This window comes from Lucilia sericata, unplaced genomic scaffold (assembly GCF_015586225.1).
Source record: "Lucilia sericata isolate MDLA Ls3-8-SP2 unplaced genomic scaffold, ASM1558622v1 Contig000603F_arrow, whole genome shotgun sequence".
NCBI classification, from domain to species: Eukaryota; Metazoa; Arthropoda; class Insecta; order Diptera; family Calliphoridae; genus Lucilia; species Lucilia sericata.
In genome coordinates, this window is record NW_023994610.1 from 180,140 (window position 1) to 203,857 (window position 23,718).

A 23,718-nucleotide genomic window follows, 5' to 3' on the forward strand; every position below is an offset into this window, starting at 1 on the left:
TTAGTAATAACTAATGTGTGTTCAAGTGATTTTCTGAAGGTACACTTGCATGGGACCGACCGCACCCATGTTATGGACCGATCGTGAAAAAATCTTGAAATAGAATTTTTGTATACCAAACTAATATTTGTGCCAAATTTTGTATCAATGGCTTTAATTGGTAATAAGTAATGTGCGTTTAAGAGATTTTCGTAAAAGGACCTTGTATGAGAGCTATGACCAATTATGTATATAAAGACAAAATTTCAAAATTCTGTATCTATATCATTAGTTGGCAATAAATATTGTGCATTTAAGGGATTTTCTGGAGGGGACCTAGCATGAGAGCTATTACCAAATATGGACCGATCGTAAAACAATTTTATAGTGTAATTTATGTATATAAGAGCAATATTTGTGCTAAATGTATGGATATCAATATTTTGTAATGAGTTATGTGCGTTTAAGTGATTTTCGGGAGGGGACCTTGTATGGGAGCTATGACCAATTATGGATCGATCGGAAAAAAATTTCACAGTAATATTTCTGTACTTATAACCAATACTTGTACCAAATTTTATATGGATATCTTAATTTAGTAATGAGTTATGCGCGTTTAAGTGATTTTCGGGAAGGGACCTTGTATGGGAGCTATGACTAATTATGGACCGATCGGAAAAAAACTTTCATAGTAATTTTTCTGTATATGTGAGCAATACTTGTACCAAACTTTATATGGATATCTTAATTTAGTAATGAGTTAAGTGCGTTTAAGTGATTTTCGGAAGGGGACCTTGTACGGGAGCTATGGCCAATTATGCACCGATCGGAAAAAAATTTCACAGTAATATTTCTGTGCATATAAGCAATACTTGTGCCAAAGTTTATATGTATATCTTAATTTAGTAAGGAGTTATGCGCGTTTAAGTGATTTTCGGGAGGGGACCTTGTATGAGAGCTATGACCAATTATGGACCGATCGGAAAAAAATTTCACAGTAATATTTCTGTGCATATGAGCAATACTTGTAACAAATTTTATATGGATATCTTAATTTAGTAATGAGTTATGCGCGTTTAAGTGATTTTCGGGAAGGGTCCTTGTATGGTAGCTATGTCCAATTATGGACCGATCCAGAAAATTTTTTCTCTGAATGAATTCTATTGACATAAGATTTTAATTTGTAAAATTTTGTGAAGATTTCGAGATTCTGACGGAAGTTATTAACAAAAACCCCATTTTCCGGGAATATGTACTTTTGTATGGGAGGTATATGAAATTGTGGACCGATTCTGGCAATTTTCAGCAGGAGTCAAGCTCTTGTGTAGAAACGAATGTATGCTGATTTTCATGGAATTATCTTTCATAGTTTTCGAGAAAATTACATCAGAATGTGTAAAAAATGCTTATTTTTTTCGAGGTTGTTTCAAATTTTGATTCATAACTTTTCCCGGTGTAAACCGATTTTGCTCATTTTCAATACCAAACTGCCTAGGACAATAATAAATATTTTGGGTGAATTTCGTTAATTTTTGTTGCTTCGTGTTAACGTGAGAATGTTTTATACAGACAGACAGACAGACGGACGGACGGACATAGCTAAATCGACTCAGAATTTCATAAGGTTCAAGAATATATATACTTTGTTGGGTCTCAGATGAATATTTCTTGGTGTTACACACGGAATGACAAAGTTATATATACCCTCTATCACCACTGATGGTGGTGGAGGGTATAATAAGTCTTTTTTTAGAAATAGTAGAAAAAGCTGAAATAAATTAGATTTTTCTATCTTAGATTCACTCGAACTGAGCAGACTTCTCGTTCAGAATGGATTCGTGTCCATATAATACAGAGGTTATGTTTCAAGGGCAGCTATTTCACAAGCAGCTCACTTGGTTCTATTTAATTTGGTCCTGTTTTGTTAAAACAACAAAATTAAAAAAAAAAAAAATCGAAACCCAGAGACCAAAATATAGTAATCCCCTATCTTATCATGTTTTACAGATATCGTTTCATTAAGATTGTAAACCCCCGTTTTAGGCCATATTTGAGATGTTATAACAGTGCGTAGATATCTTTATATATATAATTTATAATGTCGACCTAAAGTCTAAAGTCTAAAATTTAGAACCTCTGTTATATTTTTTTCTTACTTAGAGATATCTTAAACTAAAGTTAAAAGCAACAATAAATTCCAAAAAAATAGATATTGCCTTAAATTAATTTACGGATTAAATTTCATCAGACGATATCTCAGCAAATAAAAAAGATTTTTAAACAATTCAAAATGTATTATTATGAGAAAATTTATAAGCTCGCTATAAAATAATAGGGTACTCAGGAGGCTATTAATCGACAGTTCAAAGAAGTCGATAACGTAATGCAAAATGTTCAAAAAGTTGAAAAGTTTGTTCAATCTTTAAAATCTCTTAAAGATCGGATCAAAAATCTGAAATCTTGAGTTATGACGTTTTCAAGTTTTGCCCATTTTTCTCACACGTCTGCAATATACACACAGACAAATATTATAAAAAAATATTTAGATTAAACTAGTTTATTGAACTTTTCAATTTGATCTTATTACTATTGCGATCTAAAGTGTGAAAGTTTATAACTAAATAACCGTTCTTTGGGTGGGAGTTTACAAAACGTAATTGTTGTCCCATTAAGGGAATTTTTTTATTGTACATACAAATTAAAATTTTATTAAGTCTATCAATCATTTTAGAATTATTTTCAAAATCCACAACATTCCGCAAAATTTTTGTTAATGAATATTTCAATACATACCTTTGTATGTATGTCTAAAAAAGAACTTATCAATTAAAGCTAAATTAAAATATGTACTTTTTTTTTTTCGTATTTTAAAATCCAAATATTTTGATGACAGTACCCAATGTGATTGTATTTTGCCCAGTAATTTACCCCATTTAGAGCTGATATCTCTACATCATTTCCTAAAAATCTTAGACGAAATGTCTATTATTATCAAATGCTTGTGATTTCTTTTTAAAATCTGAATCCGTATGTCTTTTTTAATTTTAATTTATAAATAAATCGTTTAACATGTTGTTTATTTGTTGCCGACTGTTTCAAGTGATAGATACAGCCATTTTGTTGAGAAGCAACAAATTGTTGATAAGAACCGGATCAATATTCCCACCAGATTGAACTTGTAAGAGATCAAATAAACAAGCGCGCCATTACAACAAATTGCAAATACACACTTAAATATATAAATTTGTTCATAATTATAGGTATACACAGTGGGACCACTTTAAATAAAACATTTTATAGTAAATACAAAACTAATCTACAATTAATACAAATTGATATTAACAATTTTAGATTTCAGAATTTTGCTAAATCTAAATTACTTTTGTTAAATGTGCCGTTCGCACTAGCCATCGAGAAATGTTATTACTGTCTCTTTCTAAACAATTGTCATGATCAATTATTTTTCAAATATTTAAATTATAAACCGTTAAATTACCGGCTTTAGTTGTTTTAAACTAAACGATCCATGTCAATAACTGGTTTTTAAATACAACAATGTCTTAAAAAAATTGCTAGCTCATCACTACTTTTTTTTAACAATTCAAACTCTTCCCAAAACACTGGACGTACGGACCGACAGACAGACAGACAGACAGACAACTTACCTAAACCACTTTTGTTTTTCAATGTCAAAACATACATGATATTCATCATAATAAACTTAATACGGATTCGGTTTTAGCTAAAATTAAACAGTTTATTGCGCACTATGAAACAAACTACAACTCTCAAGTCGTGTTTCGCAATTTTGGCTTTGCAATTGTGCTTACTTCAAGCAGCAAGTCATGCAGAAAGTTTGAGTAATAGTGATAATAAAATAGAAATTGCATATTATGAGGAAATTAAAGATCTACCCAATCATCCGGAAAAACTTTTAATCGATGTACGCACACCCGAGGAACTTATACAGACGGGCAAAATACCAACTAGTATCAATATACCGTTGTCTGTGTTGGAACAGGAACTGTCGCTTAATGTCAAAGCTGAAGATTTTAAGCAAAAATATGGTCGTGATAAGCCAGCCGCTGATATGCCTTTAATTTTCACCTGCAGATCCGGCAGAAGAGCTCAGCAAGCTGCAGAAATTGCTGTACAATTGGGTTATACGAATGTTAAAAATTACAAGGGTTCCTGGTTGGATTGGGCCGAACATGAAGGTTTGCCTAAGGAATAAAAAGGATGGAATCGAAACAGATTCGTTGATGTAAAGGATTATGGTTTATTATTGAAAACACTTTGAGGTTTTTAAGTACTTTTGGGTTTTAAAATGTTTTATATTAATAAATTTATGTTTTGTGTTAAATTGTTAAATTTGTTTTTATTTTTGATGGATGTAAGATCATAATTTAAAGAATATTATCATTCGACTTTTTTCCCTTTTTTAATATCTTATTCGTTTAGTTTACTTTTACATCGATAAACTCCCGAGAACAAGGGTTAGGGTATACAAATTTACATAAAATGATTATGTAAATTTTTAATTTAATCATTAATAAAAAACACAGTAATCGGTTAAAGTCCGAGTTTAACAGCAAGTTTAACCACAGCGCCCTATATATCTATCTATCTATCTATCTATCTATCTATCTATCTATCTATCTATCTATCTATCTATCTATCTATCTATCTATCTATCTATCTATCTATCTATCTATCTATCTATCTATTTATCTATCTACCTATTAAATGCGGTTTAAATTTCGACGGATTTTAACCTGATGATTGTATTTGCCTGCCGTTTTCAGTCGGTAAGTTATGGCGATATTAAAAATTTCCATACGTTTTAAATTATTTTTCGCAAATTTTAAGTTTGGAAAAAATTTAATACTTAAAAGCTTTATATGAAGACAATTTTTAAAATAAACTTATTCATTAAGTTTTTTAATAAGTAATGAAACAAACACATGATTAATTATTAGTCAAATGTGTTGTTATCTTCACATGGCAATTTGATTTCACTCATACTGTTCCCATTTTTTTTATTTTTGTTTTCAGTGATGTTAATTTTATTCATTAAAAATCATCTACATATAAACTTAATTAAAGTAATAAATTAAGATTTATATTTTTGCATAACAATTTATTATAACAAAAAAATCAGAATATGTATGTATGTATGTAAATAAAAATGGGAAATAGTAGTAAATACCCATTAAAATGGAAAAAAAATCAGTAAATATAATTTAAGTTTTATATTATATATGAACCGATTTTTAGTATTAACCATCCTGAACTGTATCTTATAAATTGGTTTAAGATTTGGATTGGCAAAAACCTAGGACCACTCCTATTTTTATATTTGTATACCGATTATAAAAATACATAATAGGTATTAAATTAATTTTAAACAGGTGATTTTTTTAAACCCCTTTACCTTGCACCTATTATGTTAAAAACTAAGTATCAGTTAAACATTCCTTGGCTGTAACCTATAACCACGCTGTAACCTATAACCACGCTTTTAAAAACTATGTAGTACTTCACTTTGGTAAAATTCATTTTAAAATCGCCTGTATTTGTAAAGATTATCATCACTTGAGTTTGTCTAAACACCGGCACAACAATAATTTTGGTTACACCGGTAATAGTTAAATATTATGTAATTCTTGAAAAAAAAACTTAATTTAACTACATTTTAGAATAAATCATATTAAATATGGCGGCAAAACTTTTATTCAAACAATTAACAAAAATTGCCAGTGTAAATTTAACAAGATTTAATAATGGATTTACGGCAACAAAATGTCTAACAACGGCAAGTTATCCAACAACAGCCAACGATAAGTCAAATGTTCACAATTTATCCAAGGGTTACTGTACGGTTGTCAACAATATACCCATAGTTTCCTACGAGGAAGTAAAACAGTTAAAAAACAAACCCAAAATACTATTAATTGATGTTAGAGAGCCCAACGAATTGCTAGAAACTGGCCAGATACCTACCAGTATTAATATACCTTTGGGGCAAGTGGCCGAAGAATTGTCAGCTAATATGGATAAGGGAGCCTTTAAAGCAAAATATGGTAGAGATAAGCCGGATAAGAATACTGAAATAATATTCCATTGTAAAATTGGTAAAGATCACAAAATGCTGCCGAATTGGCTCGAAGTTTAGGTTATCAAAATACTAAAAACTATTTGGGTTCCTGGACAGAATGGGCTGAAAAGGAGGGTTTGGCTAAGTAAAGTTAAGTGGATTTCAAGTAATATGTTACTGAATTAACTTGAATAAATTTTCTTAAGATTTTCATTAAAACAAAGAAATTATTTTTTTAAAATTTCTTATTACCGGCAATTCAATAGATAGATAGATAGATAGATAGATAGATAGATAGATAGATAGATAGATAGATAGATAGATAGATAGATAGATAGATAGATAGATAGATAGATAGATAGATAGATAGATAGATAGATAGATAGATAGATAGATAGATAGATAGATAGATAGATAGATAGATAGATAGATAGATAGATAGATAGATAGATAGATATATAGATAGATAGATAGATAGATAGATAGATAGATAGATAGATAGAGAGAGAGAGAGAGGTAGATAGATAGATAGATAGATAGATAGATAGATAGATAGATAGATAGATAGATAGATAGAGAGATAGAGAGATAGAGAGAGAGACAGAGATAGAAGATAGATAGATAGATAGATAGATAGATAGATAGATCGCGCCGCGCGCGGTCGCTCGCTCGCTCTCGCTCGCTCGCTCGCTCGCTCGCTCGCTCGCTCCTCGCTCGCTCGCGCGCTCGCGCGCTCGCGCGCGCGCGCCCGCGCTCGCTCGCTCGCTCGCTCGCTCGCTCGCTCGCTCGCTCGCTCGCTCGCTCGCTCGCTTCGCTCGCTCGCTCGCTCGCTCGCTCGCTCGCTCGCTCTCGCTCGCTCGCTCGCTCGCTCGCTCGCTCGCTCGCTCGCTCGCTGCTCGTTCGCTCGCTCGCTCGCTCGCTCGCTCGCTCGCTCGCTCGCTCGTCTAGCTGATCTCGCGCTCGATAGCTCGCTCGCTAGATAATAGCTCGCTCGCTAGCTAGATAGACGCCGATAGATCTCTATTCAGTTTTAACAAATTCAAATGTTTTAATGAAGTTTACTAAATATGTATGTATATTGCATTATTATGCTATTATTAAAATAACTTAGCAACTCATATCTCCACATGTTGAACATTTGTAAAATTTAAATGTTAGTTTTACGCACATTATTTATTAGTTGTAGTGAGAACAGAAGCAAAATAGTGTTTTTGTTCATACATATTAATTATTTATACTATTCGAGCAAAATACAAACAATCAACAACTGAAGTACATACACGCACCACCATCGGTAAGATTCCAGAGATTATATAATAAATACAATAAATATTTCCTAAAATATTGTTATTCTTTAACAATTCTGTTTTTTTTAGCTAATTAATGTAGTGGGAACGAAAGCAAAATAGTGTTTTTGTTCATACATATTAATTATTTATACTATTCGAGCAAAATACAAACAATCAACAACTGTAGTACATACACGCACCACCATCGGTAAGATTCCAGAGATTATATAATAAATACAATAAATATTTCCTAAAATATTGTTATTCTTTAACAATTCTGTTTTTTTTAGCTAATTAAAATTCTCCACAATGGCCACAAGAACTTTTTTGAGACAATTGAATAGAATGACTTGCCTTAAAGCAGTCAGAACTGGCACAAGTTCCATACCACTAAAATTGTCTAGACAAAACTTATCATTCCTAACAACGGCCAGCAAATCCTTAAACAGTGTCAATTTTGCCAAACAACAATACTCGACTATGGGCGAAAATAATATACCCATTGTTACTTATGAAGAAATTAAAAAATTAACAAATCAATCTGCAGAACTTTTAATTGATGTTAGAGAACCTAAAGAATTACAAGAAACTGGTAAAATACCTAACAGCATTAATATTCCCCTGGGACAGGTGGGCCAAGAATTGGCTGATAGTGTAGATAAAGCTGCTTTTAAGGCAAAATATGGTCGTGATAAGCCGGAAAAAAATTCGGAAATTATTTTCCATTGCAGATCGGGTAAGAGATCACAGAGTGCTGCTGAATTAGCTAGAACTCTTGGCTATGAAAATACCAAAAACTATGTGGGTTCTTGGTTGGAATATGCTGAAAAGGAAGGTTTACCTAAGTAAATGTTTTAGTATTTAATTGAAAATTTCAACTGCCGTGTTTTGATATTAATAAATTTTGATATTAACAAAAGTTTGCTTAAAACTGAAAACAATTTTAATGTTGTTAATACTGTTTGTCTCGGTGAATATATAATTAGAAACTAAACATGATGTCATGAGCTTTTTATTGATTTTCTGAAACAAAAATGTTTTTTTTATTTTATTATTAAAAATGTTTAGACTCGAATGTTATTGTACCTATAGCCGTTAATGGCTTCTGTGACAGCCTTTTGGTTCAATGCCTTCTGTACGATTATTATTGACAATTTGTCGACGTCTGATAAGATGACGTCCTGGAAGTCTCCAATATAACGCCGAAAGTCTGACCGAATGTGTCGAGGGGGGATCTTCTATCAAAAGTTGATGGTTGAAATGGGATGGCTGATGACATGTCACCAGGAATTGTCTATCCAGCTTGTGTAGGTGCCGTTTGTCATCTTGTGTGTCACTGCGACCAATTGCTTTGTATGTCGCAGTGATTGTCTCCTTATCCATTCCCTAGGAGGTGTCAGCGAGTGCCTTTAAGACTTTATTTCTAGATTTCACTTTATGGTAAATGTAGGTGGCGTGCAAAGAGAAGTGAAAGAGGCTGTCGTTCAGTTCCTACGTTCCCCCGACAATTGGATCTTCGCTGCGGAACGACCCGATTCCCAATCGGACAAAGATTCAGAAAGGACTTTTATAAATATGCAATTCTCTATTTTTGGAAAAGTTTTACGTGTATTCTTCATTAGGATCGTAACTACGTTTTTGTAAGTTGTTATTTCAGTGACGGATCTTTGAATCGAAATGCAGAATACCAAAGTTGAGAAAAGTAGAAAATTTGTATTCGAATTGAAATGCAGAATAGGGGTGATTATAAAAATATATTCTAGGAACAATTGGCGCAATAGAAATTCTCACTTTTTCTCCATCTTTGGTACTTCCTTCCTATTTTGTAAGGCCATTTTTAAACTGAAAATGTACACCAAATTTAACTAACTTCCTGAAAAAAAAATATAAAACAACTTTTTGTTAAATTTTTTGTAACAAAAATATATATTTAAGAAAATATCTGGAAATTTTCTTAAAATAATTAACTTAAAAACTAATACGTATACATAAACTTATTAAAATTAAGTTAACACTTAAAACAAATAAATTTCAGTAAATAAATTAGTAATTTTTAAACTTATTCGAATTCATAAATTCAGTCTCTTCAAATAAAAAATGCTTAAATAAAATAATAAATTAAATTTTTTAATCTACTTCCTCCACAGTTGGGCAACCATAATTTTGACCACCAAAACCTCCAGCTTGTTGACCACAACCAGGACCTGCTTGCGGGCCAGCAGCTCCACCACTAGCCTGCTGGTGTAGTCTTGTCATAATGGGTTGACACAATTTAGTTAATTCCTCCAATTTGTAATCGTATTCTTCTTTTTCAGCGGTGGTATTGTTGTCCAACCACTTAATGGTTTCTTCACATTTCTCCATGACACGATCTTTATCGGATTTGGGGATTTTATCGCCTGCATCTTGGGTAGATTGTTTGACATTGAATACATAAGCTTCCAATTGATTGCGTGCTGCTATACGTTGACGATGTTTTTCATCTTCATCTGCATATTGTTCAGCTTCACGGACCATACGATCTATTTCGGCTTGGGACAAGCGACCCTTATCATTTTTGATGACAATATTTTTGGCATTACCAGTGCTCATTTCTTTGGCTGTTACATTCAAAATACCATTAGCATCTAAATCAAATGTAACATCTATTTTAGGAACCCCACGAGGTGCTGGCGGTATTCCAGTTAAATTGAAGGTGCCCAGAAGATTGTTGTCTTTGGTCAGGGCTCGTTCACCTTCAAAGACCTGTATCGTTACAGCTGGTTGATTGTCAGCATATGTGGTAAAGGTCTTGGATTGTTTGCAGGGTATGCGACTGTTGCGTTCAATTAATTTAGTCATTACACCACCAGCTGTTTCAATGCCCAATGAAAGAGGTGTCACATCTACTAGCAAAACATCTTGTATGGCACTGCTCTTGTCGCCACTGAGAATAGCTGCTTGAATGGCGGCACCATAGGCCACAGCTTCATCAGGATTAATGGACAAGTTGAGAGTTTTTCCGCAGAAGAATTGTTGCAGTAGATTTTGGACTTTAGGGATACGTGTAGAACCACCTACTAAGACAATATCGTGGATTTGGTTCTTATCCATTTTAGCATCATTTAAGGCTTTCTCTACAGGCTGCAAAGTGTTGCGGAACAAATCGCCACATAATTCTTCAAAACGAGCTCGGCTTATTTTAGTATAGAAATCCACACCCTCGAACAGAGCATCTATCTCAATTGTAGCCTCAGTACTGGATGATAAAGTACGTTTAGCACGTTCAGCTGCTGATCTTAGGCGACGTAAAGCTCTGGGATTCGTACGCAGGTCCTTTTTGTATTTACGTTTGAACTCTTCGGCAAAGTGATTGACTAAACGATTGTCAAAATCTTCACCACCCAAGTGAGTATCGCCAGCTGTAGCACGTACCTCAAACAATGAACCCTCATCGATGGTGAGAATGGAAACATCAAAAGTGCCACCACCCAAATCAAAGATTAGAACATTACGTTCACCCTTTAAGTTTTTGTCCAGGCCATAAGCTAAAGCAGCTGCTGTCGGTTCGTTGATGATTCTTAATACATTAAGACCAGCAATGGCTCCAGCATCTTTGGTGGCTTGTCTCTGGGAATCATTAAAGTAGGCTGGCACTGTAATGACTGCATCGCGCACTGTTGTGCCTAGAAACGCTTCAGCTGTCTCCTTCATTTTTGTCAGCACCATGGAACTAATCTCCTCGGGAGCAAATTTCTTTTGTTCCCCCTTAAATTCTACTGAAATCTTTGGCTTTCCACAATCATTTACCACTTTGAAGGGCCAGTGTTTCATGTCATCCTGAATCTTTTGATCTTCGAATTTGCGGCCAATTAAACGTTTTGCATCGAATACTGTATTCTGTGGATTCATGGCAACTTGATTCTTGGCCGCATCACCAATAAGACGCTCCGAATCTGTGAAGGCAACATAACTGGGTGTTGTGCGATTGCCTTGATCGTTGGCTATGATTTCCACTTTACCATGTTGGAATACACCAACACAGGAGTATGTTGTACCCAAATCAATACCAATTGCTACCATTTTGTTTTCAGTTGTTATTTTATTTTTTTGATTCACTTAAATTGTTAATTATTCAATTACTTTCTTTTATTGTTTGCAACTTTTAAATACTTTTTAGTTAGAATTTAAAAATTCACTTTAACTTTTTCGCTTTAAAAATAACTTCTCACTTTGATCTCTTGTACTTAAATGTGACGACTGACGGTATGCATTGGCCTTTTATACTCGCTGACTCTGTTTGCGTTCAATTAAGAGAAAATTCGAGAATTTTGCCAGATTTTTCATGAAAATTGTAGATACATATTGTATTAGTATTAGTGTGCAAATATTTTTTAATATTTTTGTTCAAAACAAATTGTACAGAGAGATACAAAAGAGAGTTTAGCATGTATTTGTTGTGTGTGTTTACATATGCATTTAAGAAGAGAGAATAAAGTGTATCTATGTTTGTATCGTATATATATTTCACTCTTAGATTGTCTTTCCAAATCTCTTTAAAATTACTGACCTACCTTACCCAAACTAATATGTTCGAATATTGAATAGGAAAACTGTAAATAAGATTTCATATACATACATATGTATGTACATACATACATACATATTTCATATTGGAAAATGTTTCTTCTCTGTTTGTCAGAAGTAAAAACGAACATTCTTGAAATACCCATGACTTGCAATTTGTCATATTTTTATGAAACGGAAGACAAATGTGAGATCAAGAAATATTGATGTAAGAAATATTTGTAAAAGATTTCGGAGGATTCTGCACATCTAAAATACAACTTCACACTGACATACATATGTACATACGAGGCTGTGATCCATTCTGATTACTTCTGGTAGAATGAAAAAGGAGAAAAAATAAATTTAATGCAGAGAGCGAAAGAGTGGTATAGAATGAGAACAATGACCTACGTAACTTAGCTTCTGAATAGACAATACCTAGATTCAGATTTCAAGTTGGTAGAAGTGTGTTAGGAGATCCGACTACTGGCTATAGTCTACCAGTCGAAAACGGTTTATTCCCCAAATAAATCCTAGTAGACTGCATGGTTTACACCCAGCAATGCTTCCGTGGAACATATTTCTTAAGCTTAGGATTAGGAAGAAGGATTCTACTACGGTTGTCATATCCCAAAACTATCTTTTGCTTCAAATATTAGGACACTTTTCTATCCATATTACTATTCTAGGGCTGGTTGAGAGAGTTACGGAATCTTTCAGAGATTAATGAAAAATTAGTGTTTTTACAACTGTCCCTTCCATTTAGATCTACTTTAAAATCTTATCTTGAAAGTTCATACATATTACGATATCCAGATATCCAACAGTCTCATAAGCTCTATCAGAGCATGAGGCCAATAGCATGAGAACACGTAATATGTATATGAAACGCTCATTCGGCTTGGAGTTATTTCGTATAATTTCCCTCTGGAAAATGTACTCGAACGAGAGCCAGGCCCAAATTATGGCATACGATATCGATCGAAATCTCCATTTAGATTTTACTGAGATTTCAATCGATATCGTATGCCATAATTTGGGCTGAGGGTCTTATTCAAACGGTCGCAGATATAGCCATCGACCCGAGTCATAATCGGCCAAAGATTGTCAGTCTGACTATCGACATAAATTATCACAACAGACTCCCTATTAATGTGATTCAATATCAGTTCCTTTGCTTTCCAGATTTCCACATGTATAGCACTACATTCGTCTGGCAGTTTAAAGGTAATTCTTATAACTATGCCAATATCCATCGAACATCTCTCGAACAGCTTATCGGATCCAGCCAACTGTCCCTATTCGGAAACTCTGTTGGAGCTGTTTCCCCGATGTCAAGGTTACTTTCGAATATTTGTACGAATTTAATAAATATTTTCGATTCTTATTTATTTCTCTTCCAATGAGACTGCAGTGGTCAAAAGTTTGTCATTTTGATCATCGATCAGAGTTACAGAGACATGAGTTAGGAATCTTTATGGATTGAGTAATAACTAAAAACTATTACAATTTCTGATTTAATTTCCTAAATGAACGTTTTGAGCCAAATCTTTTCTATTTGTTTAATACTTATTTATTTAGAAAATTTAAATAATTTTTAGTAATAATTGCACACGAAATAGTTTTTGATTTCTTGTAGTTGATGACAACATTTTCACTAAAAATATAAAAATTATTTAAACATATTAAAAAATCTTTAAAAATAAAATTGATATAATCTATTTTCGTCATACAAACAAAGAATGCTGAATCTAAAAATATAATTTTATATTTTTTCCTAATGTATGTATGTATGTACATACATACATACAGTGTCTCTCATAAGTATTCGAATTTAGGTAAACTATGAAAAAAACCAAATTTAATAATATATTTTGTGTGGAAAATAAATAAATTAATTTGTTATATTGTCTAGATAGTCCTTAGTTTTGATATCACGCCCCTTAAAACTTGAAAACTTTACATTTACTTAAATTAGTTGTGCTTTTTTAAAAAAAGTCCATGGAACTACTTCACAAAAGTATACGAATTTTTCCTGTATTTCATATTTGATCATATTATACGATACACAAATTCTAGAATCGCATGGTTTTATGCTTAATATTGTTTTAAGGGGACCGCATGGATATATTTGTAATGTTTTCACCCTTTTTCCAGAGATAAAACTAAAATTTAATATTGGAATTTAATAGAACCCATAGGGTATCTAAAAATAATATTTTTTGTTATAAAGATCTGTACTTAAACGTTCCAAGATGTATTTTTGGTATCGTTTTTCAGTTTCTAATTGAATTATCTGGATCATAAGTCCCTTTTCGTACCTCTAGGGACGATATTTTCCGACAAAGTTGTCTAGTGTATATTCATGTACATATTGGCACTAATATATTTTAAATTTTCAATATATTATAGCGGTATACAACCCCAAAACATACCTTAATAAAACGTCATCCTATATAGTAGATTTCAGTTTTTACTACTCGTAACTTTCACGCTTATGTTGCCCGTTACAATAACACTGTAAGTCCAAAATTTTGGTTTTAATTTGATCATAGTAAATAATATTTAAACATATATCAATATTTTTGAGTTAGATCATAATGATATCGTGCCATGCAGCATGGAGGCCATTGGTATCTAAAAATAATGATTTTACTATTTTGAATGGTGTTTCTTCGAGGCATGTTTTGGAGTTGTACACTTCCACAACACATTGAAAACTTAAAATGTATAAAAGCTGATATCTAAAAGAATATATACCAGAAAACTTCCCCGAAAATAGTTGATCCTAGTATTATAAAAATGGACTTAAGTTCCAATATATTGAATTAGCGACAGAAGAATGATCCGAATAATTTATCTTGGAACGTTTAAATACAGATTCTTGTAACAAAAAATATTATTTTTATATACCCCAAGGGGTCTTATAAGTCCCAATATCAAATTTTTGTTTTATCTCTGGAAATAAGGAGAAAAATTTACAATTATGGCCAAAAATCGCCATTTTAATGATATTACTTGAAAAAAGGTACAAATTCCCCAAAATTGTGGACCAAATGGTCCAAAAATATATCCTTTCCGTGGATAGTAACCCCTTAAAACAATATTACGCATAAAAACCATTCGATTCTAAAATTTGTGTTGCGTATAATATGATCAAATATGAAATACAGGAAAAATTCGTATACTTTTGAGAGGCAATTTCATGGACTTTTTTTAAAAATCCATAATTAATTTAAGTCAATGCAAATTTTTCAAGTTTTAAAAAGCGTGATATCAAACATAACGACTATCTAGACAATATAACAAATTAATTTATTTATTTTGCACACAAAATATATTATTAAACTTGGTTTCTTTTTATAGTTTACCCAAATTCGAATAATTATGAGAGACACTGTATGTATTTGGAATACAGCTTGTATCCATTATTTTTTGCCGTCACTTTGTTTATGTTATTTGTTTGCAAAATTTGGTTCAAAAATACAAAAATATTTTACAATGATTATACTATAACTAAAACTACACTAAGTTCATTCACGTGAATTAAAAAAAAACTATAAACAAACCATGAAAACGTGTAGAAAGTTCTAGAATTTACCATTCGTAAAATATCTCAAAGATATACACAGATACTTAGTTTATTATTTACACATATGTATGTATGCAAGTACCTATATATGTACATACATATGTATGTATTTTTTGTTTATTAATAACAAAAAACAATGGTATAAATGTTGACTCAACATAAACAACCCACCAACGTACTCATTCTCTCTTAAATATAAAAACTCTCTTAAATAAACAAAAACATTCAAGTTGTTTCCCGAAAATTCAACAGTATCACTGTTGCCAATTTAGCTATTTTCTCGTCAAATCTAGCGATTTTTAATCCCATTTTGCGGTGGAAAATATGATTCAGCTATTAGCGGGAAATCTAGCGATTTTTCTTTAGATATTAAGGCATTTTTTGTTCATTTATATTGTGATAATATTTCTTAAAAGTTGCTACGAATGACGATATTTACATATATGTATGTATATAAAAATATGCATTCAATGTAAATTATTTGAGTTTTAGCTGTGTGTATTATACTTGTTTTGAATGTTCTGAAGAACATAATTAGGAGCAAATATTTGTGCGTACAGGTAAAGTTATACGAAAAACTTTAAAAGGGGTATATTTTGTTGTACTCAATTAAAAAACGAATATTTAATTATTCTAGTCTTTTAGTAAATGAGTGATATGATAATAAAATTTACCATAATTCTAAAAATTAGTGAACATTGGAAGTGACGAAAGGATCGATCCATAAAGTCTTAAAAATTTACAACATTTCTAAGGCGTATAGGTCCGCATATCGATATTGCAGATAAACTTCCCACAAAAGGAGTGTATAATAATAATATTGGGTGCCCCGGTAGGCTAGTTGGTAGTGTGCTAGCCTGTCAGTCTGGTGGTTGTGGGTTCGATTCCCAGCAGAGATCCTGGTCTGCTACACTACAACGGTCGTATGGTTATCGTCACCCTGCTCGGTAAATTAGGTTAGAATATAATTTGTAATTGTATTGTAATGGAAAAATAAATAATACTCTTATGCCGAAAATAAAGGATCGATCCATAAAGGCCAGCATTTCGAAATTCAATTTATCTTTACAATATTTCTAAAGCAATCTGTATAGAGTCGCATATCGAAATTAGCCTCAACTTGACATTTTTCCTAACCCAAAGTGAAAATATTTAACATAAAAAAAGATTCTTTTATGTGTTTGTTATAAGATGTGTTTGTATCACTATCCCATTCCTACGTATGTATATAGATTTTAGCGATAAATCGCTGACTTTTTAGAATAATATAAAAAATCTGAAAAATTTAGCTAGTATTTTTAGCTATTTCTTTTCAGAATCATATAATAAATATTATTTTGACGATTTATCGCTAAATTTTTCAAAATGTCTTGAATTTAGCTATTTTCTAGCTATTTTTCAGTCGACTTTAGCGATATTTTTGGGAAAAAAGTTGGCAACAGTGAACAGTATTCACGCAAAAGTATCTAGAAAATACCAAAGTTTGTGTGATTTGTATAAATACCGCAACACAAACTCTCTTCGGCATTAGTACAATACAAACAAGCAAAGTGAAAACATTAAAGAGAAATAACAATCAAGTTAAAAAGATCTACATTGAACAAGTAAATAAAAAATTAAATAAATCGGAAGACACAAAAGAAAACAATTCTATAAAAAGTGAATTATAAGCAACAAGTTTTTTGAACAAAAAAAAAATATAAATTTTTAAACACAAGGAAAAAGAAAAACAAAGTCACACAATGGTAGCAATTGGTATTGATTTGGGTACAACCTACTCCTGTGTTGGTGTCTTCCAACATGGAAAAGTTGAGATAATAGCCAACGATCAAGGTAACCGCACAACACCCAGTTATGTTGCCTTCACAGATACCGAACGTCTTATTGGTGATGCGGCAAAGAATCAAGTTGCCATGAACCCCAAGAACACAGTATTTGATGCAAAACGTCTTATTGGTCGCAAATATGATGATCCCAAGATAATGGAAGATATTAAGCATTGGCCATTCAAAGTTGTCAGTGATGGCGGCAAACCGAAAATCGGTGTTGAATTCAAGGGTGAACAAAAGAAATTCGCACCAGAAGAAATCAGTTCAATGGTGCTGACAAAGATGAAGGAGACTGCCGAAGCCTATTTGGGTCAGACAGTAACAGATGCAGTAATTACAGTTCCTGCCTACTTCAATGATTCACAACGTCAGGCTACAAAAGATGCTGGTCGTATTGCTGGTTTAAATGTGTTGAGAATTATCAATGAACCCACAGCGGCTGCTTTAGCTTATGGTCTCGATAAGAACTTGAAAGGTGAACGAAATGTACTCATCTTTGATTTGGGCGGTGGTACATTTGATGTCTCCATTTTGACCATCGATGAAGGTTCATTATTTGAAGTGAGAGCTACTGCTGGTGATACTCACTTGGGTGGTGAAGATTTCGACAACAGACTCGTCTCACACCTGGCAGATGAATTCAAACGCAAATACAAGAAAGATATACGCTCCAATCCCAGAGCATTGAGACGTCTAAGAACTGCTGCTGAACGTGCAAAACGTACATTGTCATCCAGCACTGAAGCTTCCATTGAAATTGATGCCCTATTTGAAGGTCAAGACTTCTACACTAAAGTGAGTCGTGCCAGATTTGAAGAATTGTGTGCTGATCTATTCCGTCAAACATTGGAACCGGTTGAGAAAGCTCTTAATGATGCTAAAATGGACAAGAACCAAATACATGATATTGTACTGGTTGGTGGTTCTACACGTATCCCTAAAGTTCAAAATCTCCTCCAACAATTCTTCTGTGGCAAGAGTCTGAACTTGTCCATTAATCCCGATGAAGCTGTGGCCTATGGAGCTGCTATTCAAGCGGCTATACTTAGTGGTGATAAGAGCAGTGCTATTCAAGATGTTCTGCTGGTAGATGTGGCTCCACTATCACTTGGCATTGAAACAGCCGGCGGTGTAATGGCAAAGATTATCGAGCGCAACACACGCATTCCATGCAAACAAACACAAACCTTCTCTACTTATTCGGATAATCAGCCTGGTGTTAGCATCCAAGTGTTTGAAGGTGAACGTGTCATGACAAAAGACAACAACAAGTTGGGCACGTTTGATCTCTCTGGCATTCCACCAGCTCCACGTGGTGTACCACAGATTGAAGTCACTTTTGACCTCGATGCCAATGGCATTCTAAATGTTTCTGCAAAGGAGATGAGTTCTGGCAATGTCAAGAACATCACTATTAAAAACGATAAGGGACGTCTGTCGCAAGCCGAAATCGATCGTATGGTCAGTGAGGCTGAGAAATTCGCCGAAGAAGATGAGAAGCAGAAAAGTAAGATTAGCGCTCGCAACAATTTGGAAAGTTATGTGTTTGGTGTAAAACAAGCATTGGATCAAGCGGGAGATAAGATTTCTCCACAGGAAAAGAGTGAAGCATTGCGTGCATGTGAAGATACAATTAAGTGGTTAGATGCCAATACATTGGCTGAAAAGGAGGAATACGAAGACAAGATGAATTCACTTACAAAATTATGCACACCAATAATGACCAAATTACACAATGGTGGCGGTGCTGGACCATCATGTGGTCAACAGGCAGGTGGATTTGGTGCCGGCAGAAGTGGTCCCACCGTAGAAGAAGTCGATTAAATTAATGAATAATCTCAACATCATTCCTAGAAACAATTCATCATTAACACTCATGTTAACTATTTAATTCATTTAGAATAAGAAATTATTTATTTTTAGTAATAAGATCTCAAATAAAGAGAAATTGTTTTATGTTAAAACAAATTAAAAAAAAGTGTTTTATTAACTTAACATTGTAGGATAATGTTGATAAAATAAACAAGTTAGAGTGTGAGGTTGTGCCGAATCTCATATACCCACCATCAAACCGTATGTCATAAAAGAATCACTCATCAAATTAACTGACTGTTTTTCATAAAATTTTTTAGACCGATTTTGATTCATATAAACATTTTTACAATCGAATATAAACATGTTTACAAAATCTTTAACATAAAATTTAGTTAAGAGATTTTGGCTCGCAAGGAACTTACTTCAGTCGAATTTCATCGCTGTACTCGTATTTTTAAGCCAGTAATGACCATTAAAGTCATTTTCCGAAGGGGATCTTATATAAGGTGTAGGATCAATTATAAACCGATCCACAGAGAGATTTTGGCTCGTAAGAGACTTGCTTAAGTCAAATATCATTGCTATACTAACACTTTTAAAACATATATGCCTGTTAAGGCTGTTTTTCGGGGGTCCACTTGTATGGGGGCTATCCGAAAACGTGAATCGATATTGCCCATTTTCAATACCAAATAAACCTTACCTATAGAGAATATTTGTGCAATTTCAACCCTCTAGCTCATTCCGTTCGGACTCTATCGTGTTTTCAACAGACAGACGACGGACGGACATAACTAGATCGTCTTAGAATTTAATAAGGACCCTGAATATATATACTTTTGTGGGTCTATGACCAATATTTCGATGTGTTACAAACGGAATGACAAAATCAATATACCCCCATAATTTTTGATAGTGGGATTCAATAGTTTTCAACTAAATAAATTTGTCTAATATTTCGCTAACTTTTTTACGATGGAGGAGGAATCTGAACAAATCAGTTCAGTAGTAGTGCAGTTCTTGATTTTTAAACCATGACTTGAAATGAGTGGTAATTAATCCAGTGTGCACAAGTCCAGTGAATCCTCAAAATAAATAATCTTAACCTAACTTCTAAATAAGTAGAAACTTAATTCGATAATTTCATCGTAATATTAATGTTTAAAAGTGAATTTCGACCTTCAAGTCATTTTCTGAATGGAACTTTGTATGGGGACTAGGATGAAATGATCATTATTTCATTTAGACTTATATAAAACTAAGTTTTTTGGATTTTTGTAGGAATACTAGAACATTTAACATAATTATGAGTTCAAAAGACCTATTTGGGGGGTAAGTTGTATGGGGGCTAGGCGAAATAATGGACCAATTTTAACAATTTTCAATAAGCTTTCGGCATGGGTTAAATTGTCAAAGTCAAATTGCAAAACTTCATCAAATGTGCGCACAGGGACACACAAACGGACGGACATAACTAAATCGACTCAAAAAGTATTATTTTTGTAGAAGGTCCCTAGTATTATTTTTGGTATATCGTATATATGTACATATGTATATCGAATGGTATATCTGTAAATGCAATTTTCTTCTATTTGGTGATTTTCATAAAATTTGTTATTTTCATTAAATTTATAGCTATATTTTTATAAATAAACTGTTGAAGTTGAAACTAGTATAAAGTAAAAATTACCACAAAACTTTTAAACTTTTAAATAAAAACTTTATTCTTAAATATTTAAACAAAAAAAAAAAAAAAAAAAACAATTTCAAAATATTTAAAATTAAGTTAACACTTAAAACAAACCAACTATTTTTAAAACTTATTTGTTAACATAACTTAAATTCAGTCTTTTTCAATTAAATATATTTTAAATAAAATTATAAACTAAAACTCTTAATCTACTTCTTCAACAGTTGGACCGCCATAAGTTTTACCGCCGAATCCGCCTGCTTGTTGACCACAACCAGCACCTGCCTGTGGACCAGCAGCTACACCACTAGCCTCCTGTTGTAGTCTTGTCATAATGGGTTGACACAATTTTGTTATTTCCTCCAATTTGTAATCGTATTCTTCTTTTTCAGCGGTGGTATTGTTGTCCAACCACTTGATGGTTTCTTCACATTTCTCCATGACACGATCTTTATCGGATTTAGGTATTTTATCGCCTGCGTCTTGGGTTGATTGTTTGACATTGAATACATAAGCTTCCAATTGATTGCGTGCTGCTATACGTTGACGATGTTTTTCATCTTCATCTGCATATTGTTCAGCTTCACGGACCATACGATCTATTTCGGCTTGGGACAAGCGACCCTTATCATTTTTGATGACAATATTTTTGGCATTACCAGTGCTCATTTCTTTGGCTGTTACATTCAAAATACCATTAGCATCCAAATCGAATGTTACATCTACTTTGGGCACGCCACGAGGTGCTGGTGGTATACCAGTCAAATTGAAGGTACCCAATAGATTGTTGTCTTTGGTCAGGGCTCGTTCACCTTCAAAGACCTGTATCGTGACAGCTGGTTGATTATCAGCATATGTGGTAAAGGTCTTGGATTGTTTGCAGGGTATGCGACTGTTGCGTTCAATCAATTTGGTCATTACACCTCCAGCCGTTTCAATGCCCAATGAAAGAGGTGTCACATCTACTAGCAAAACATCTTGTATGGCACTGCTCTTATCACCACTGAGAATAGCTGCTTGAATGGCGGCACCATAGGCCACAGCTTCATCAGGATTAATGGACAAGTTGAGAGTTTTTCCGCAGAAGAATTCCTGTAGTAGATTTTGGACTTTTGGGATACGTGTAGAACCACCTACTAAGACAATGTCGTGGATTTGGTTCTTATCCATTTTAGCATCATTTAAGGCTTTCTCCACAGGTTGCAAAGTGTTGCGGAACAAATCGCCACATAATTCTTCAAATCGAGCTCGGCTTATTTTAGTATAGAAATCCACACCCTCGAATAAAGCATCTATCTCAATTGTAGCCTCAGTACTGGATGATAAAGTGCGTTTTGCACGTTCAGCTGCTGATCTTAGGCGACGTAAAGCTCTAGGATTCGAACGCAAGTCCTTTTTGTATTTACGTTTGAATTCTTCGGCGAAGTGATTGACTAAACGATTGTCAAAATCTTCACCACCCAAGTGAGTATCGCCAGCTGTAGCACGCACTTCAAACAATGAACCCTCATCGATGGTGAGAATGGAAACATCAAAAGTGCCACCACCCAAATCAAAGATTAGAACATTACGTTCACCCTTTAAGTTTTTGTCCAGGCCATAAGCTAAAGCAGCGGCTGTCGGTTCGTTGATGATTCTCAATACATTAAGACCAGCAATGGCTCCTGCATCTTTGGTGGCTTGTCTCTGGGAATCATTAAAGTAGGCTGGCACTGTAATGACTGCATCACGCACTGTTGTGCCTAGAAACGCTTCAGCTGTCTCCTTCATTTTTGTCAACACCATGGAACTAATCTCCTCGGGAGCAAATTTCTTTTGTTCCCCCTTAAATTCTACTGAAATCTTTGGTTTTCCACAATCATTTACCACTTTGAAGGGCCAGTGTTTCATGTCATCCTGAATCTTTTGATCTTCGAACTTACGACCAATTAAACGTTTTGCATCGAATACTGTATTCTGGGGATTCATGGCAACTTGATTCTTGGCCGCATCACCAATAAGACGCTCCGAATCTGTGAAGGCAACATAACTGGGTGTTGTGCGATTGCCTTGATCGTTGGCTATAATTTCCACTTTACCATGTTGGAATACACCAACACAGGAGTATGTTGTACCCAAATCAATACCAATTGCTACCATTTTGTTTTCTGTTGTAATTTTATTTTTTTGATGCACTTAAATTGTTAATTATTTTATTGTTTAAAACTTTTTAGTTAGAATTAAAAAATTCACTTTAATTTCTTCACTTTAAAATTAACTTATCACTTTGATATCTTGTACTTAAATGTAACGACTTTCGGAATGCACTGGCCTTTTATACTTGCTGACACGTTTGCATTTACACAAGAGAAAATTCGGGAATTTTCTCAGAACTTTCTGAAGGATTGTAGTTACATACATATATGTATATGTATCTATGTGTGTAATTATTTACAATATTCATGTAATTTGTATTCAAAAATACACAAACATGTATGTAGGTATGAATTTGAGATATACAAAAGAGAGTTCTGTGTATATTTGATTGTGTGTGCCTTTTGTAAGAGAGTTGTATGAATGCTTGACGATTTTCTCTTTTTATTTGTCTGTATTAGGGATGCCAAACGGGAATTCCCGATTCCCGAAAATCCCGGGATTTTCGGGATTTGAAAGTACCGAAAACCGGGATTTTAAAAAATGAAATCCCGGGAAATTTCGGGATTTTAAAATCCCGAATTTTTAAGTATTTTTCCGCTATTTTATACATTATAAAGTACTAAATAAGAGAATTTTAAAAGTTTTTGGACTTAAGATGACTCTACTAACTTACAAGCTGAAATATCAAAAAAAAGTAAGAGTGCTATATTCGGCTATGCCGAATATGCTTTTCTATAAACATC

At 33.5% G+C, this 23,718-nt stretch overlaps 5 protein-coding genes and 1 pseudogene across 6 annotated transcripts; 4 read left to right on the forward strand and 2 right to left on the reverse strand.

Annotated features, from left to right (window-relative positions):
- The first annotated feature begins 3,671 nt into the window (after positions 1-3,671).
- LOC119606597 (rhodanese domain-containing protein CG4456-like) lies at positions 3,672-4,350 on the forward strand. The gene has a single exon (XM_037960165.1). It carries the CDS (start codon positions 3,749-3,751, stop codon positions 4,211-4,213), a length of 465 nt encoding a protein of 154 aa, XP_037816093.1. The 5' UTR covers positions 3,672-3,748; the 3' UTR covers positions 4,214-4,350.
- Positions 4,351-5,459: 1,109 nt separating this feature from the next.
- Positions 5,460-6,303, forward strand: LOC119606596 (annotated as a pseudogene).
- A 928-nt stretch (positions 6,304-7,231) lies between these two features.
- On the forward strand, positions 7,232-8,394 carry LOC119606595 (rhodanese domain-containing protein CG4456-like). 2 transcript variants are annotated; one of them, XM_037960164.1, is made up of 3 exons: positions 7,232-7,370; positions 7,453-7,573; positions 7,656-8,394. In XM_037960164.1, exon 3 carries the CDS (start codon positions 7,675-7,677, stop codon positions 8,212-8,214), a length of 540 nt encoding a protein of 179 aa, XP_037816092.1. In that variant the 5' UTR covers positions 7,232-7,370; positions 7,453-7,573; positions 7,656-7,674; the 3' UTR covers positions 8,215-8,394. The 2 variants fall into 2 exon arrangements, with proteins under 2 accessions (XP_037816092.1, XP_037816091.1); XM_037960163.1 differs by lacking the exon at positions 7,453-7,573 and having other exon boundaries at positions 7,252-7,370.
- Positions 8,395-9,289: 895 nt separating this feature from the next.
- LOC119606578 (heat shock protein 68) lies at positions 9,290-11,686 on the reverse strand. The gene has a single exon (XM_037960138.1). The coding sequence runs from the start codon at positions 11,425-11,427 to the stop codon at positions 9,493-9,495; it is 1,935 nt and encodes a 644-aa protein (XP_037816066.1). The 5' UTR covers positions 11,428-11,686; the 3' UTR covers positions 9,290-9,492.
- A 5,561-nt stretch (positions 11,687-17,247) lies between these two features.
- On the forward strand, positions 17,248-19,293 carry LOC119606584 (heat shock protein 70-like). The gene has a single exon (XM_037960145.1). The coding sequence runs from the start codon at positions 17,248-17,250 to the stop codon at positions 19,156-19,158; it is 1,911 nt and encodes a 636-aa protein (XP_037816073.1). The 3' UTR covers positions 19,159-19,293.
- A 1,658-nt stretch (positions 19,294-20,951) lies between these two features.
- On the reverse strand, positions 20,952-23,105 carry LOC119606579 (heat shock protein 68-like). Its single transcript, XM_037960139.1, has one exon. The coding sequence runs from the start codon at positions 22,976-22,978 to the stop codon at positions 21,044-21,046; it is 1,935 nt and encodes a 644-aa protein (XP_037816067.1). The 5' UTR covers positions 22,979-23,105; the 3' UTR covers positions 20,952-21,043.
- Between the last annotated feature and the right edge of the window lie 613 nt (positions 23,106-23,718).